At 40.7% G+C, this 19,592-nt stretch overlaps 1 protein-coding gene across 3 annotated transcripts in view; it reads right to left on the bottom strand.

The window, feature by feature from the left end:
• The window catches only part of PPP2R1B (protein phosphatase 2 scaffold subunit Abeta), a 54,695-nt gene extending 35,724 nt beyond the window's left edge, over window positions 1–18,971 (bottom strand). The window contains exons 1-5 of one of the 3 annotated variants that reach the window (XM_049889320.1): window positions 18,782–18,971; window positions 17,802–17,892; window positions 17,060–17,160; window positions 12,892–13,124; window positions 12,459–12,606 (exon numbers count right to left, since the gene is read on the bottom strand). In XM_049889320.1, coding sequence (XP_049745277.1) covers window positions 12,459–12,606; window positions 12,892–13,124; window positions 17,060–17,160; window positions 17,802–17,892; window positions 18,782–18,895 — 687 coding nt within the window. In that variant the 5' untranslated portion in view covers window positions 18,896–18,971. The remainder of the gene's footprint in view (window positions 1–12,458; window positions 12,607–12,891; window positions 13,125–17,059; window positions 17,161–17,801; window positions 17,893–18,781) is intronic. The other 2 variants (XM_049889317.1, XM_049889318.1) reach the window with 2 other exon arrangements.
• Window positions 18,972–19,592: the final 621 nt, after the last annotated feature.

Raw genomic sequence — 19,592 nt, 5'->3', positions numbered from 1 at the left:
CAAGAATCCATAGAGAGACAGCATGGAGAAATCCAAAAGATTAACAATAAAATTACAGAATTAGAAAACGCAATAGGAAGTCAGAGGAGCAGACTTGAGCAATTAGAATGCAGACTGGGACATCTGGAGGACCAGGTAATTAACACCAACATAGCTGAAAAAAAAATCAGATAAAAGAATTAAAAAAAATGAAGAAACCCTAAGAATCATGTGGGACTCTATCAAGAAGGATAACTTGCGGGTGATTGGAGTCCCAGAACAGGGAGGGGGGACAGAAAACACAGAGAAAATAGTTGAATAATTCCTGACACAAAACTTCCCTGACATCATGAAAGACGAAAGGATATCTATCCAAGATGCTCATTGAACCCCATTTAAGACTGATCCAAAAAGAAAAACACCAAGACATATCATCATCAAACTCGCCAAAACCAAAGATAAACAGAAAATTTTAAAAGCAGCCAGGGAGAAAAGAAAGGTTTCCTTCAAGGGAGAATCTATAACAATAAGTTCAGACTACTCAGCAGAAACCATGCAGGCAAGAAGGGAAAAGGACGACGTATACAGAGCACTGAAGGAGAAAAACTGCCAACCAAGGACCATATATCCAGCAAAACTCTCTCTGAAATATGAAGGCAAAATTAAGATATTTACAGATAAACACAAGTTTAGAGAATTTGCAAAAACCAAACCAAAGCTACAAGAAATACTAAAGGATATTGTTTGGTCAGAAAACCAATAATATCAGATACCAGCAAAATACAAGGTCACAAAACAGAATGTCCTGATATCAACTCAGATAGGGAAATCACAAAAACAAACAAATTAAGATTAATTAAAAAAAATAAATAAATAACAATGCACATAACAGGGAATCATGGAAGTCAATAGGTAAAAGATCACAAGGATCAAAAAGAGGGACTAAATACAGGAGACACTGAACTGCCAGATGGAGAGTGATACAAGGCGATATACAACGATACAAGTTAGGTTTTTACTTAGAAAAATAGGGGTAAATAATAAGGTAACCACAAAAAGGTATAACAACTCCATAACTCGAGAAAAACGTAACGACTCAACTACCATAAAGTCAAACACTATGAAAATGAGGATCTCACAGTTTACTAAGAAAAACGCCTCAGCACAAAAAAGTATGTGGAAAAATGAAATGGCCAACAACACACATGAAAAGGCATCAAAATGACAACACTAAAAACTTATTTATCTATAATTACACTGAATGTAAATGGACTAAATGCACCAATAAAGAGACAGAGAGTCACGGACTGGATAAAGAAACACGATCCATTTATATGCTGCCTACAAGAGACACACCTTAGACTTAGAGACACAAACAAACTGAAACTCAAAGGATGGAAAAAAATATATCAAGCAAACAATAAGCAAAAAAGGAGTAGCAATATTAATTTCTGACAAAATAGACTTTAGACTTAAATCCGCCACAAAGGATAAAGAAGGACACTACATAATGATAAAAGGGACAATTGATCAGGAAGACATAACCACATTAAATATTTATGCACCCAATGACAGGGCTGCAAGATACATAAATCAAATTTTAACAGAACTGAAAAGTGAGACAGACACCTCCACAATTATAGTAGGAGACTTCAACACACCACTTTTGGAGAAGGACAGGACTTCCAGTAAGAAGCTCAATACAGACACGGAAGACCTACTTACAACAATCAACCAACTTGACCTCATTGACTTATACAGAACTCTCCACCCAACTGCTGCAAAGTATACTTTTTTTTATAGCGCTCATGAAACATTCTCTAGAATAGACCACATATTAGGTCATAAAACAAACCTCTGCAGAGTCCAAAACATCGAAATATTACAAAGCATCTTCTCAGACCACAAGGTAATAAAACTAGAAATCAATAACAGAAAAACTAGGGAAAAGAAATCAAATACTTGAAAAATGAACAATACCCTCCTGAAAAAAGACTGGGTTATAGAAGACATCAAGGAGGGAATAAGGAAATTCATAGAATGCAACGAGAATGAAAATACTTCCTATCAAAACCTCTGGGACACAGCAAAAGCAGTGCTCAGAGGCCAATTTATATCAATAAATGCACACATACAAAAAGAAGCAAGAGCCAAAAGCAGAGAACTGTCCCTACAACTGGAACAAATAGAAAGTGAGCAACAAAAGAACCTATCAGGCACCAGAAGAAAACAAATAATAAAAATTAGAGCTGAACTAAATGAATTAGAGAACAGAAAAACAATTGAAAGAATTAACAAAGCCAAAAGCTGGTTCTTTGAAAAAATTAACAAAATTGATAAACCATTGGCTAGACTGACTAAAGAAATACAGGAAAGGAAACAAATAACCCGAATAAGAAATGAGAAGGACCACATCACAACAGAACCAAATGAAATTAAAAGAATCATTTCAGATTACCACGAAAAATTGTACTCTAACAAATTTGAAAACCTAGAAGAAATGGATGAATTCTTGGAAAAACACTACCTACCTAAACTAACGCATTCAGAAGTAGAACAACTAAATAGACCCATAACAAAAAAAGAGATTGAAACGATAATCAAAAACCTCCCAACAAAATAAAGCCCTGGCCCGGACGGCTTCACTGCAGAGTTCTACCAAACATTCAGAGAAGAGTTAACACCACTACTACTGAAGGTATTTCAAAGCATAGAAAATGACGGAATACTACCCAACTCATTCTATGAAGCCACCATCTCCCTGATACCAAAACCAGGTAAAGACATTACAAAAAAAGAAAATTACAGACCTATATCCCTCATGAACATAGATGCAAAAATCCTCAACAAAATTCTAGCCAATAGAATCCAACAACACATTAAAAAAATAATTCACCATGATCAAGTGGGATTTATACCAGGTATGCAAGGCTGGTTTAATATCAGAAAAACCATTAATGTAATCCATCACATAAATAAAACAAAAGATAAAAACCACATGATCTTATCAATTGATGCAGAAAAGGCATTTGACGAAGTCCAACACCCATTTATGATAAAAATTCTTACAAAAATAGGAATTGAAGGAAAATTCCTCAACATAATAAAGGGCATCTATGTAAAGCCAACAGCCAATATCACTCTAAATGGAGAGAACCTGAAAGCATTTCCCTTGAGAACGGGAACCAGACAAGGATGCCCTTTATCATCACTCTTATTCAACATCGTACTTGAAGTCCTAGCCAGGGCAAAGAAATAAAGGGTATCCGGATTGGCAAGGAGGAAGTAAACTTATGACTATTTGCAGATGACATGATCTTATACACAGAAAACCCTAAGGAATCCTCCAGAAAACTACTGAAACTAATAGAAGAGTTTGGCAGAGTCTCAGGTTACAAAATAAACATACAAAAATCACTTGGATTCCTCTACATCAACAAAAAGAACACCGAAGAGGAAATAACCAAATCAATACCATTCACAGTAGCCCCCAAGGAGATAAAATACTTAGGAATAAATCTTATCAAGGATGTAAAAGACCTATACAAAGAGAATTACAAAGCTCTACTACAAGAAATTCAAAAGGACATACTTAAGTGGAAAAACATACCTTGCTCATGGATAGGAAGACTTAACATAGTAAAAATGTCTATTCTACCAAAAGCCATCTATACATATAACATACTTCTGATCCAAATTCCAATGTCATATTTTAAGGGGATAGAGAAACAAATCACCAATTTCATATGGAAGGGAAAGAAGCCCCGGATAAGCAAAGCATTACTGAAAAAGAAGAAGAAAGTGGGAGGCCTCACTCTACCTGATTTCAGAACCTATTATACAGCCACAGTAGTCAAAACAGCCTGGTACTGGTACAACAACAGGCACATAGACCAATGGAACAGAATTGAGAACCCAGATATAAATCCATCCATATATGAGCAGCTGATATTTGACAAAGGACCAGTGTCAGTAAATTGGGGAAAAGAGAGTCTTTTTAACAAATGGTGCTGGCATAACTGGATATCCATTTGCAAAAGAATGAAACAGGACCCATACCTCACACCATGCACAAAAACTAACTCCAAGTGGATCAAAGACCTAAACATAAAGACTAAAACGATAAAGATCATGGAGGGAAAAATAGGGACAACCCTAGGAGCCCTAATAGAAGGCATAAACAGAATACAAAACATTACCAAAAATGATGAAGAGAAACCCGATAACTGGGAGCTCCTAAAAATCAAACATCTATGCTCATCTAAAGACTTCACCAAAAGAGTAAAAAGACCACCCACACACTGGGAAAGAATTTTCAGCTATGACATCTCCGACCAGCGCATGATCTCTAAAATCTACATGATTCTGTCAAAACTCAACCACAAAAAGACAAACAACCCAATCAAGAAGTGGGCAAAGGATATGAACACATATTTCACTAAAGAAGATATTCAGGCAGCCAACAGATACATGAGAAAATGCTCTCAATCAATTAGCCATTACAGAAATGCAAATTAAAACTACGATGAGATTCCATCTCACTCCAACAAGACTGCCATTAATTCAAAAAACACAAAATAATAAATGCTGGAGAGGCTGCGGAGAGATTGGAACTCTTATTCACTGCTGGTGGGAATGTAAAATGGTACAATCACTTTGGAAATCTATCTGGCGTTATCTTAAACAGAAATAGAACTACCATACAACCCAGAAATCCCACTCCTCGGAATATACCCTAGAGATACAAGAGCCTTCACACAAACAGATATATGCACACCCATGTTTACTGCAGCTCTGTTTACAATAGCAAAAACCTGGAAGCAACCAAGGTGTCCATCAACGGATGAATGGGTAAATAAATTGTGGTATATTCACACAATGGAATACTACGCATCGATAAAGAACAGTGACGAATCTCTGAAACATTTCATAACATGGAGGAACCTGGAAGGCATTATGCTGAGCGAAATGAGTCAAAGGCAAAAGGACAAATATTGTATAAGACCACTATTATAAGGTCTTGAGAAACAGTAAACCTGAGAAGAACACATACTTTTGTGGTTACGAGGCGGGGAGGGAGGGAGGGAGGGAGAGGGTTTTTTATTCATTAATCAGTAGATAAGAACTGCTTTGGGTGAAGGGAAAGACAACACTCAATACATGGAAGGTCAGCTCAACTGGACTGGACCAAAAGCAAAGAAGTTTCCGGAATAAAATGAATGCTTCAAAGGTCAGCGGAGCAGGGGCGGGGGTCTTGGGAAAATGGTTTGAGGGGACTTCTATGTCAACTGCCAAAATAATTCTATTATGAAAACATTCTGCATCCCACTTTGAAATGTGGCGTCTGGGGTTTTAAAGGCTAACAAGTGGCCATCTAAGATGCATCGATTGGTCTCAACCCACCTGGAGCAAAGGAGAATGAAGAACACCAAGGTCACATGACAACTAGGAGCCCAAGAGACAGAAAGGGCCACATGAACCAGAGATCTACATCACCCTGAGACCAGGAGAACTAGTTGGTGCCCGGCCACAATCGATGACTGCCCTGACAGGGAGCACAACAGAGAGCTCCTGAGGGAACAGGAGATCAGTGGGATGCAGACCCCAAATTCTCATAAAAAGACCATACTTTAATGGTCTGACTGTGACCAGAGGAATCCCGGCGGCCATGGTCCCCAGACCTTCTGTTGGCACAGGACAGAACCATTCCCGAAGACAACTCATCAGACGTGAAAGGGACTGGTCAGCAGGTGGGAGAGAGATGCTGATGAAGAGTGAGCTAATTATATCAGGTGGACACTTGAGAGTGTGTTGGCAGCTCTTGTCTGGAGTGGGGACGGGAGGATAGAGAGAGAGGGAAGCTGGCAATATTGTCACGAAAGGAGAGACTGAAAGGGCTGACTCAATAGGGGAAGAGCAGGTGGGAGTATGGAGTAAGATGTATGTAAACTCATATGTGACAGACTGATTGGATTTGTAAACGTTCACTTGAAGCTTAATAAAAGTTAATAAAAAAAAATTAAAAAAACAGACTATGATCACCTCAACAGGCTCTCAGAACAAAGAATAAAACGATCTTCTAGATGAAAGTTCCTTCCTGGAATTACCAGATGCAGAATACAAAAGTTTAATATACAGAACCCTTCAAGACATCAGGAAGGAAACGAGGCAATACACAGAACAAGCCAAGGAACACACAGATAAAGCAACTGAAGAAATTAGAAAGATTATTCAGGAACATAATGAAAAGTTTAATAAGCTGGAAAAAATCCATCAGCAGACAGCAATCAGAAATTCAGAAGATTAACAATAAAATTACAGAATTAGACAACTCAACAGAAAGTCAGAGGAGAAGAATTGAGCAAGTAGAAGCTAGAATTTCTAAACTCGAACATAAATCACTTGGCACTAATATATTTGAAGAAAAATCAGGTGAAAGAATTTAAAAAAATGAAGAAACATTAAGAATTATGTGGGACTCTATCAAGAGAAATGACCTACGAGTGACTGGAGTATCAGAACAGGGAGGGATAACAGAAAATACAGAGAAAATTGTTGAAGATTTGTTGGCAGAAAACTTCCCTGATATTGTGCAAAATGAGAAAATATCTATCCAAGATGCTCATCGAACTCCACAGAAGGTAGATCTTAAAAGAAAGTCACTAGAATATATTAAAATCAAAGTTGCCAAAACCAAAGATAAAGAATTATAAGAGCACTGAGGGATAAATGAAAAGTCACCTACGAAGGACAGCCAATAAGAATAAGCTGGGACTACTCAGCAGAAACCATGCAGGCAAGAAAGCAATGGGATGACATATTTAAAAAACTGAAGGAAAAAAACTGCCTGCCAAGACTCATATATCCAGCAAAACTCTCTCTTAAATATGAAGGTGAAATTAAGACATTTCCAGATAAACACAAGTTTAGGAAATTCATAAAAACCAAACCAAAACTACAAGAAATACGAAAGGGTGCTCTTTGGTTAGAAAATCAAAAATATCAGGTATCAAGACTAGGACACTGGGGAGAGCAACCAGAAGTAAACCCAGATAGGGAAATCCAAAAAAACTAAGCAAGATTATTAAAAAAAAAAAAAAGCCCAAAACAGGGTTACAGCGATGTTATTATACAAATTAAGACAACATTAAAATAATAAAGAGGGACTAAGAAATGTAATCATACACCTTCCATATGGAGAGGAAGATACAGCGATAGAAAGAAATAAAAGTTTTAAATTTAGAAAACTAGGGGTAAATAATAAGGTAACCACAAAGGAGACAAACTATTCTACTCAACAAAATAAAATACAAGGGAAAAACACAGACTCAGCAGAAACAAAATCAACAACAACAAATATAAGGAAAGGACAATATATAAAGAAAATCTACTCAGCACATAAACTCAAGCGGGAAAAAGAAACTCTCAACACACAAAAAAGACATGAAAATGATAGCATTAAATTCATACCTATCCATAATTACCCTGAATATCAATGGACTAAATGCACCAATAAAGAGACAAGAGAGTGGCAGAGTGGATTAAAAAACAAGATTCGTCTATATGCTGCCTGCAAGAGACACACCTTAGACTTAGAGACACAAACTAAAACTCAAAGGATGGAAAAATATCAAGCAAACAACAATCAAAAAAGAGCAGGAGTGGCAATATTTCTGACAAAATAGACTTTAAAGTTAAATCCATCAGAAAGGATAAGGAAAGACACTATACAATGATTATTGGGACAATACACCAAGAAGATATAATCATATTAAATATTTATGCACCCAAAGACAGGGCTGCAAGATACATAAAACAAACTCTATCAGCATTGAAAAGTGAGATAAACAGCTCCACAAAAATTGTAGGAGATTTCAACACACCACTTTTGGTGAAGGACAGGACAGCCAGAAAGAAGCTCAATAAAGACACGGAAGATCTAAATGCCACAATCAATCAACTTGACCTCGTAAACATATACAGAACACCCAGCAGCAACCAAGTATACTTTCTTTTCTAGGGCACATGTAGCGTTCTCTAGAACAGACCACATATTAAGTGATAAAGCAAGCCTTAGCAGAATCCAAAACATTCAAACATTACAAAGCATCTTCTCTGACCCTAAGGCCGTAAAAATGGAAATCAAAAACAGAAAACAGAGAAAAGAAATCAAACGCTTGGAAACTGAACAATACCCTGCTCAAAGAACACTGGATTATAGAAGACATTAAGGATGGAATAAAGAAATTCAGAGAATCCAATGAGAATGAAAACACTTCCTATCAGAACCTTTGGGACACAGCAAAAGCAATGCTCAGAGGCCAATTTATATCAATAAATGCACACATCCAAAAAGAAGAAAGGGCCAAAATCAAAGAATTATCCCTACTACTTGAACAAATAGAAAGAGAACAACAAAAGAAACCCACAAGCACCAGAAGAAAACAAATAATAAAAATTAGAACTGAACTAAATGAAATAGAAAACAGAAAAACAATTGAAAGAATTAACAAGACCAAAAGCTGGTTTTTAAAAAAAAAAAACAACAAAATTGATAAACCACTGGCCAAACTGACCAAACAAAAACAGGAGAGGAAGCGAATAACCCAAATAACGAGAGGGGCCATATTACAACAGACCCAACTGAAATTGAAGAATCGTATCAGATTACTATGAAAAACTATACTCAAACAAATTTGAAAATCTAGAAGAAATGGATGAATTCCTAGAAACACACTACCCACCTAAACTAACACAAACAGAGGTAGAACAACTAAATAGACACATAACAAAAGAAGAGATTGAAAAGGTAATCAAAAAACTCCCAACAAAAAAATTCCCTGGCCCTGATGGTTTCACTGAAGAGTTCTACCACACTTTCAGAGAAGAGTAAACACCACTACTACTAAAGGTATTTCAGAGCATAGAAAAGGATGGAATATTCCCTAACTCATTCTATGAAGCCACCATATCCCTGATACCAAAACCAGGTAAAGACACCACAAGAAAAGAAAATTATAGACCTATATCCCTCATGAATGTAGACGCAAAAATCCTCAACAAAATTCTAGCCAATAGAATTCAACAACATATCAAAAAAATAATTCACCATGACCAAGTGGGATTCATACTAGGTTTGCAGGGATGGTTCAACATTAGAAAAACAATTAATGTAATTCACCACGTAAATAAAACAAAAAACAAGAATCACATAATTTTATCAATTGATGCAGAAAAGGCATTTGACAAAGTTCAACACTCATTCATGAGAAAAACTCTCAGCAAAATAGGAATACAAGGAAAATTCCTCAACATAATAAAGGGCATTTATACAAAGCCAACAGCCAATATCACCCTAAATGGAAAGAGCCTGAAAACATTTCCATTGAGATCAGGAACCAGGCAAGGATGCCCTTTATCACGACTCTTATTCAATATTGCACTGTTAAGTCCTAGCCAGACCAATCAGGCCAGATAAAGAAATAAAGGGCATCCAGATTGGCAAGGAAGAAGTGAAAGTATCTCTATTTGCAGATGACATGATCTTATACACAGAAAACCCTAAGGAATCCTCAAGAAAACTACTGAAACTAATAGAAGAGTTCAGCAGAGTGTACGGATACAAGATAAACATACAAAAATCAGCTGGATTCCACTACATCAACAAAAAGAACATCAAAGAGGAACTCACCAAATCAATGCCATTTACAGTAGCCCCCAAGAAGATAAAATACTTAGGAATAAATCTTACCAGAGATGTAAAAGACTTATACAAAGAAAACTACAGTATACTTCTCCAAGAAACCAAAAGAGACTTAACGTAAGTGGAACAACATACCTTGCTCACGGATAGAAGACTTAACATTATAAAAATGTCTATTCTACCAAAAGCGATCTATACATTTAATGCAATTCCGATCCAAATCCCAAGGACATTCTTTAATGAGATGGAGAAACAAATCACGAATTTCATATGGAAGGGAAAGAGGCCCGGATAAATAAGGCATTACTGAAGAAGAAGAATGAAGTGGGAGGCCTTACTCTACCTGATTTTAGAATCTATTATACCGCCACAGTAGTCAAAACAGCCTGGTACTGGTACAACAACAGATACATTGACCAATGGAACAGAATTGAGAATCCAGACATAAATCCATCCACATATGAGCAGTTGATATTTGACAAAGGCCCCAAAACAGTTCAATGGGGAAAAGACAGTCTTTTTAACAAACGGTGCTGGCATAACTGGATATCCATCTGCAAAAAAATGAAACAAGACCCATACCTCACTCCATGCACAAAAACTAACTCAAAATGGATCAAAGACCTAAATATAAATCTGAAACGATAAAGATCATGGAAGAAAAAATAGGGACAACACTAGGACCCCTAATACATGGCATAAACAATATACAAAACATTATAAAGAATGGAGAAGAAAAACTAGATACCTGGGAGCTCCTAAAAATCAAACACCTATGCTCATCCAAAGACTTCACCAAAAGAGTAAAAAGACTACCTACAGACTGGGAAAAGGTTTTTAGCTATGACATTTCTGATCAGCGCCTGATCTCTAAAATCTACATGACACTGAAAAAACTCAACTATAAAAAGACAACCCAATTAAAAAGTAGGCAAAAGATATGAATAGACTCTTCACTGAAGAAGACATTCAGATAGCTAACAGATATATGAGGAAATATTCACAATCATTAGCCATTAGAGAAATGAGATCTCATCTCACTCCAACAAGGCTGGCATTAATCCAAAAAACACAAAATAATAAATGCTGGAGAGGCTGTGGAGAGACTGAAACACTTATACACTGCTGGCGGGAATGTTAAATGGTACAACCACTTTGGAAATCGATTTGGTGCTTCCTTAAAAAGCTAGAAATAGAACTACCATACGATCCAGCAATCCCACTCCTGGGAATATATCCTAGAGAAATAAAAGCCTTTACATGAACAGATATATGCACACCCATGTTTACTGCAACACTGTTTAGAACAGCAAAAAGATGGAAGCAACCAAGGTGTCCATCAACAGATACATGAATAAATTATGGTATATTCACACGATGGGATACTACGCATCGATAAAGAACAGTGAGGAATCTGTGAAACATTTCATAACATGGAGGAACCTGGAAGGCATTATGCTGAGTGAAATTAGTCAGCTGCAAAAGGACAAATATTGTATAAGACCACTATTGTAAGAACTTGAGAAACAGTTTAAACTGAGAAGAAAACATTCTTTTCTGTTTACAAGGTGGGGGAGGGTGGGAAAGGAGTATTCATTAATTAGATAGTAGATAAGAACTACTTTAGGTGAAGGGAAAGACAGCACACAATACAGGGGAAGTCAGCACAGTTGGACTAAACCAGAAGCAAAAAAGTTTCCTGAATAAACTGAATGCTTCGAAGACCAGTGTAGCAGGAGCAGGGGTCTGGGGATCATGGTTTCAAGGGACATTTAAGTCAACTGGCGTAATAAAATCTATTTAGAAAACATCTGCATCCCAATTTGAAGAGTGGCATCTGGGGTCTTAAACGCTAGCAAGCAGCCATCTAAGATGCATCAATTGGTCTCAACCCACCTGGATCAAAGGAGAATGAACACCAAGGACACAAGGCAATTACAAGCCCAAGAGACAGTAAAGGCCACATGAACCAGAGACTACATCATCCTGAGACCAGAAGAACTAGATGGTGCCCGGCTACAATCGATGACTGCCCTGACAGGGAACACAACAGAGAACCCCTGAGGGAGCAGGAGAGCAGTGGGATATAGACCGCAAATTTTCATAAGACCAGGCTTAATGGTCTGACTGAGACTGGAAGGACCCCGGTGGCCATGGCCCCCAGACATTCTGTTGCCCCAGAACAGGAACCATTCCCGAAGCCAACTCTTCAGGCAGGGATTGGACTGGACAATGGTTTGGAGAAGGATGCTGGTAAGGAGTGAGCTTCTTGGATCAGGTGGACACTTGAGACTATGTGGCATCTCCTGTCTGGAGGAGAGATGAGAGGGTGGAGGGGGTTAGAAGCTGGCGAAATGGACACAAAAAGAGAGAATGGAGGGATAGAGCGGGCTGCCCCACTGGGGGAGAGTAATTGGGAGTATGTACCAAGGTGTATATGGGTTTTTGTGTGAAAGACTCACTTGATTTGTAAACTTTCCCTTAAAGCACAATGAAATTAAAAAAAAAAAAAAAAATTCCAGGAAGCTTCACTCCCTCATACTAAAATACAGCCTGCAATTTCCAAAGATATGTTACCCCTTAATGCAGCTTTGGTTTTCCCGTCTAATTATGGCTCCCACTTCCTCATGGAGTCTTCCTTTTAACAGCTGCTAATGTAAGAGAAAATCACGGTCTGGTTAAGCAAGAAACGAAAAAGGCATTCCCCAAGGAAATTCTTAAAATGTGCGAGGATTGGGGCATATACGTGTACCTTAAGGATTAAGAGTTAATTTACCTGTTCATCTGAAGCTAGATTGGTGAACAATGGAACAATTTCACTTTTCACACTTTCTAATTCCAAAACTTTTGCAAATTCACCCAATTTGGAAGCAGCAGCACGTCGTACCATTGGCGTGTCATCTGAGCACAGAGAACGGAAATGCCTGCAGCAAATAAAAAAGGGATTTCCCCTCAAATACCACTGATCAAATGTCCTCCAATACACACACACTTATTTTAGAGGTTTTCTCTTACAAACATCAGTGCTTAGGCTTATACTCACAGAAGTAACAAAAATAAAACCAAAGGTATATTCAATTGGACGATTTTTAAAAAATGCCATCAATTAGACTATCTTGATATCAGCCACTCACTGGTAAACAGGGTACAGTGTAAATGTCAGCTGTGAGTTCCCGATAACCCCAAGTAACAAAAAGGCCATATCTTACTGTCTAATTTCTGCCTTGATGGCACTGGAAGCCCTGGGATAGCAAACGCTGAACAAACCACATGCAGATGTGCGAGAAGTGAACCAATCCCCACTTGCTAGGCGTTTCACCAGAGGTACAAAATGAGCTTCCAGAGCAACAGGAGTATGCTCCTGGGAGACCTGTCTCAGGGACTCCACAGCCTTGTCGCGAACCACAGTCTCTTCCACAGTTGCTAGACTTTCCAAAGGAGGCTAAATAAACCAAAAAGGAAAACCAGAGAAGAAAACTTATTGAACTAGGTTAAATACAGATTACCACCTTTTAAAGTGACTGAAGAGAGGTGGTACATGTAACCAGAATGTTAGCTACATCCTACCAAATGGTAACTTTCAGTTCACGCAGTGACAACATATGGTGTGCCCAACCTAAAGACACAACTTCTGTAGAATAGCCAAGATCTTATGTCCCAGATGGCAACTCCCAGATGGTGTCTACAAATAACACAGTGGGAGAGACTTGGTATTATTTGTGAGCTGAATCATTAGATTTAGAAGATATGTAGCCAAATGCTGACAGACAGGATCATGCATATTTTCCCAAGAATAAGTGCAAAAATAGGACCAACACTGGACACTAAAATTACATGATGACATTTTGTCAGGCCACTGAGTCCCTACCCTTTTGACTATTAATTCTGTTCCTGGAGGTGCAAGTAACCATTGTTAACTAGCTCTACACCTCAATTTACCAGCTTATAAAAAGTTGAGTACAAAATCACTTTTTTCAGGCTGCAGTCTAAATCTTCCCATGAACCAGACACACACTGGAAGGAGTTTTTGACAGAACAATCAAGGGAAGAGTACAAAGATGCAAGGAAACCTTGCAGCTTTAGAAGCAGAAGAGACTAAAGCGGTTGAGAGTCTGGACTAGGGTCAGTAACTGAGTATGACATGGCCAAGTGAAAACTGGCTGGTTATCTGAACCTCTGCCTTTCTGGGTCTGCATTTGGTCCTGGTAGATTCAACATATGTGATGAGCTGCAAATGTTAAAACACAAGACCCACTTATAGAACCGACCGACAAGCTGAAAGAGAAGGATGGGTCAAAGAAGTGTCAGTTTAATAATATATTTCCAAAATTATCTAATATACAAAGAAGAAAATGAGCAAAAAAATATTCAATCTCTCTAGTATCTCATAAACCCTTTGAAAAGACACTGTTTCTTACTTGCCAAGACCTTTCACGATTTGCCCCATGGCTATTGTGACCTTCTTTCATGCAATCAACTCACTGGATCATCTCTATCACTACTACAGGATAAGGCCAAGCTCCTGAGAATTGTTCTCTCCATATGAACTCTGCCTACTTCTCCATACCCTTTTTGTCCTGTCCACTGACTACCATGCCTGCAGACTCCAGCCGCAACACTTTAGTAGTCTAGAGCCTAATCTGTTTCGTGCTTCCGAGCCTCTGAAAGTCAGTCTTTCAATAAGTGATTGTTGTATTCTAGGCACTGAATACAACAGAAGTAAACAAGGCAGACAAAGTTCCATGCTCTGGTGAAGCTTACATCCTGAGGAAGGAAGACATCAAACAAAGAAGAAAACAATTAGAAGGTAGTGAGCACTCTGTAGTGAAACAGAATAAGATGATACGACAGGGAGTGACTGGGAGGCTACTTCAGGTTGGGTGTGTGAATGTCCTACAAAGGCCGCAGGAAATCCAAAAGGGCATTTCATTAGAGGGAATACCTAGGACAAAGGTCCTTAAGGCAGTAATAGGCTTCATTTATTCAAAGAACAGAAAGGAATGAGGTTATCAAGGAAGGGGATGGTATAAGGTCAGAGAGGCAAGTCATGAAGGATCTTGTAAATTAAGGTACAAAGTTTGGATTTTCTAAGAGCAATGGCAAGGAGTGATCCATCTGCTGAATGAAGGTGACTGTAGGGCGGGTGGCAGACTAGAGTAGAATGAAGCTATTTAGGCAAGCATTGTGATAATGTAGAGAAGTACCCTGGTAGGTGATCCAGGGTGGCAGCACTATGGTGGAGGAAAGTGGACTGACTTGGAATATATGTAGAACCTATAAGAGTTACTTAAGAGTCCTGGTGGTGCAATGTTTAAGTGCTCGGCTGCTAACCAAAAGGTTGGCAGTTTATTCCACGCAGTAACTCTATGGGAGAAAGACCTGTAATCTGCTTCTGTCAAGATTACAGCCATGAAAACCCTACAGGGCAGTTCTACTCTGTCACATGCGGCCGCTAAGAGCTGGAATCAACTTACTTGATGGCATCCACCAACAACTACAGGAGTTACCAGGAGCCTCTAGGGGGCGCAAACAGTTACACGCTCAACTACTAGCCAAAAGGCTGGCAGTTCAAACCCACCCAGAGGGGCCCTCGGAAGCCTTGGCAATCGGCTTCCAAAAGGTCACAGCCTTGAAAGCAGTTCTACTCTGTACACGTGGGATTGTCATGCGACGGAATCAACTTGACAGCAACCATCAACAACAATATAATAACTGCAAATTTTAAAAAAGAGTTCTGTTCTAGGCAACTACACTTGATATGTCTGTTTGACATCCATGTAGAAAAATCATAGGCAGCTGGATATATGTATCTGGAATTCCATGGAAAGGTCAGAGACAAAGACAGAATTGTGAGAGTCAGCATCATAGAGACAGTATTTACAGCCCTGAAACATACATCGCTACCATGTCCAACTGCTGAATTCTTGGTTATTCTTCAAAACTTAGTTCAGGCATCATCTCCTAATGGGTCTTCCTTGATCACCCTGATCTAAGCCTGTTCCCCTCTCTATTACTAGGGTACTCTGCATGTGCGTCTATTGTTTCACTTAACACTGTACAGTCGTTACTTGTTTACACATAAGGCCAGAGACCACAGACCTCAATCCATTCACATTAGTTTTCTTTAACATTAACATCATAATTTCAATGAAGGATATAGTAAACACTCAAAAAAGGTCAAACTGAATTTACCAAATTCACAGCAACAGTTACACTAACAATTAAAGACAAAAAACCAATGAACGTTTCCAAAACAGTGACTTAGTTAGGTGAGAATTAAGACTACCAATTTCAGGGGAAAAAAATAAACAAAAACAATCAAGAAATGCAAATCAAAATTACAACAGATACCATGTCATATCCAGTAGGATGGCTATAATTTAAAAAGAAAACAAGGAGCATTGGAAAAAATATGAAGAAAGTTGAAACCTTATACACTACTGGCGGGAATGTAAAATGTTTGCAGCTGCCATGGAAAACGGTTTGGTAGTTCCTCAAAAAGTTACATACAGAATCATCCAGCAATTCCACTCCTATGTATATACCCCAAAGAATTGAAAAAAAGTGTTGAAGTAAAAACTTGTACACGAATGTTCATAGCAGCATTGTCAACAGTCACAAGGTGGAAACAACCCAAAAGTTCAGTAACTGATGGAGAAACAAAAGATGGCATATATATCCATAAAACAACATTATTTAGCCATAATAAGGAATGAAGTACTGATACACACTACAACATGCTGAACCTTGAAAAAATTATGTTAAGTGAAAGAAGCCAGTCACAAAACACCACATATTGTATGATTCCATTTCTATGAAATATCTAGAATAGACAAATTCATAGAAAGCAGGTTAGTGGTTGCCACGGACTGGAGGGAGAACAGAAAGAAGGGTGTCTCTTAATGGGTATGAGGTTTCCATTTGGGATAATGAAAATGTTCTAGAACTAGACAGTGGTAATAGTGTCACAACATTCTGAATGCACTAAATACCACTAAATTGTACATCTTAAAATGGTTAAAATCGTGAAGTTTATGTGCACTTTACCACAACAAAAGAAAAAATGAGCATATACTGTGATTACGTTTTAAAAAAAAATCAAATCCTTTTTCTTCCCACCTCTAAACTAGTAAGGTTATAGAGGCAGGAAAGTGGTAGGAGTTGTATTAACAGTGAGGAAAAAAAGGGTTAACTGAGTTCAGAACGCCTACATTATTTGTTCTCTCGATGGCTAGCTAACATTATGACTATCTGCCCATAAAAAGATCATAATCTAAATTTCCTAAGAGACTACACACAGTGCTGGAATGGGGCTATCGCCAAACAATTATACTTCAGAAGTCCTACAAGGAGGGAAAGCAGCATATAAGTACTTACCAGCAGACAGTGGGCAAAGTCAGGACCTCCCACAAGGCCAGTAAAATTTCCCAGCTGCTCAGCAAGAGCTAGCAGTACCTCATCTTCATCATAGATTGTATCTACATAAGGCAATAGGGTACTCATCAATAAGGAGAGCTGGCCCAGCTGGACACTCACAAAAAACTAGGAAAAGATTCAATATGTAGCTATCAAGGAGCTCTGGTGCTGCAGTGGTTAAACACAGTGGTTAAACACTCAGCTGCAAATCGAAAGGTTGATAGTTCAAACCCACCCAGCCACTCTGCAGGAGAAAGATGTGGCAGGCTGATTCAATAAAGATTTACAGCCTTGGAAACCATATGCGGCAGCTCTACTCTGTCCTATAGGGTTGCTATGAGTCGAAATCGACTTGATCACATGGGATTTGGGGGATTTTTTTTTTTTAAGATGGCCAAGTCACAATCCTAACAGGGTCTCCTTTCCTCAGGGTCTCCTAGTCCTAGATCTGTTTTACAAATGAATTAGAAATTCATACTCCCGTAGCGAGTATTTTCCTATTAGTTAAATAGTTAATGTTTGAATACGTCTGGACACAATATTATACTTTGTTCTGCTTCTTTTGCATAGAAAGCACTAGGCTCAGTTTTGTATTTAATAATACTGCCGTTAACGAACCCTAAGAAAAAGTCAAAGTTTTGAAAACCACTGGAAAATAGTTTTAAACAAAGACTTAAAAAAAAAAATTCAAAGATTCACATACCAGTAAGGAATGGCAGCAGTTCAGTTCTAGTTCTTTCTACTCCAAGTGCTAAAGCAATTGTTGATAACTTCTTAATACTGTTAAGACGGAGCTATAACAAAGAAAGTGGACAGAACAAAATAAACGGTTGCAATTTAGACCAAAAGACAAACAGGCGGCAAACAGGTGAGTACAAGAAGATACAGGTAAGAAAAAAGGAAACCTTAACTTAGATTTTATCCTGTGAGGAACCTCAGGTGCCGTTCACAGCATCATTCGGCAGAGGAAGATTTCCTAGGAGAAACCGCCTGAAGAGCCCAGAAAAGAAAGGAATAAAAGAGAACACAGTATCCAGGAAGTGATATAACTTTTACAAATGAGAACTCTGGCAGCAGCGAAGCAGGTGAAACGGCTGAATACAACCTCGGACTTTTTTCAAAGACAGGCCCATCAGGGGTGATGCCCGGACTCACCTAGGTTATCGGCCACCAGCCCTCCTTCTATCCGCAGGTATCTCACCAGCACGTCGGAGGGCCGCCGGCGTCCTGCGCCCGCCCCCGCTCCGGCCTCTGCCGCTGGCGGGTCACCGAGGACGGCGGGTCACCGAGGACGGCGGGTCACCGAGGACGGCGGGTCACCGAGGACGGCGGCCCCCGGCCCCCGCCGCACCGCCCGCCCGCCGCACCGCCCGCCCGCCGCACCGCCCGCCCGCCGCACCGCCCGGAAGGGGCGCCCAGGCTGGGAGCCGATTCTCCGACAGCAGCCCCGGATGCGGCGGGGGCCGGGCCGACGTCCTTGAGGAAGGGTATCGGAGACGCCCCCGGGAGGGTCGGGCGGGGACGCCGCAACCTCTCGCCGGTCTCTTCTCTGCTCCCCCTCAAGCTTCTGCTCCAAACCCGGCTTTCTCAACGTCCGGGCCTCCCCCACAGCGGCGCCGGCCTCCGGCTTCCCTACCACGCGCCCGGCCGGGCCCACCTCAGCTTCGCAGCCCGAGCCAGTACCTGCACGTCCTCATTGCGGAGCTCGTCGATTAAAACCGCGATCGGGTAGAGCGAATCGTCTCCGTCTCCGCCCGCTGCCCCCGAGCCGCTACCGGGCCCCGCCGCGCCCGCCATGTTTTCCCTTCTTCCGCGGGTCGCCGCCGCCAGCTCAGTGTCCAGGCCCCTCCTCGCCCCGCGCCAAACCACGCCCACCCGCACCAAGCCACGCCCCGCGGCCAGGGAGGCGGGGCTAAGGCTCGCGCGGGCTCAGTGGAGGCGGGGAAGCGAGTCGCTCTTCAGGTGGTGGAGGTCTCCGCCCGCTGCCCCCAAGCCGCTGACGGACCCCACCGCGCCCGCCATGTTTTCCCTTCTTCCGCGGGTCGCCGCCGCCAGCTCCGTGTCCAGGCCCTTCCTCGCCCCGCGCCAAGCACGCCGCCCCGCACCAAGCCACGCCCTCCCGCACCAAGCCCAGCCCTCCCGCGACAAGCCACGCCCTCCCATAACAAGCCACGCCCCAAGTCCAGGGAGGCGGGGCTAAGGCCCGCGCGCGTGCACAGTGGAGGCGGGGAAGCCAGTCGCTCTTCAGATGGTGGAGGTCTCCGGCCGACCCCAGTTGTGGCAAGGTTGGGCTGAGAGTGCCATTACAGCCGAAAGAAGCAGGGGCAGGGATTCACCCTACTTGTGATCTGAAGTGACCAGGGACCTACCCCTCTGAGCGATCCGCACCGTGCGCTCCGAGGCCGACCGTGCCCTCCGAGGCCAACCGTGCCCTCCGAGGCCGACCGTGCGCTCCGAGGCCGACCGTGCCCTCCGAGGCCGACCGTGCCCTCCG

Source organism: Elephas maximus, chromosome 7 (genome assembly GCF_024166365.1).
Source record: "Elephas maximus indicus isolate mEleMax1 chromosome 7, mEleMax1 primary haplotype, whole genome shotgun sequence".
NCBI classification, from domain to species: Eukaryota; Metazoa; Chordata; class Mammalia; order Proboscidea; family Elephantidae; genus Elephas; species Elephas maximus.
Note: the sequence above shows the minus strand (reverse complement) of the source record. Positions and strands in the feature narration are given on the sequence as shown.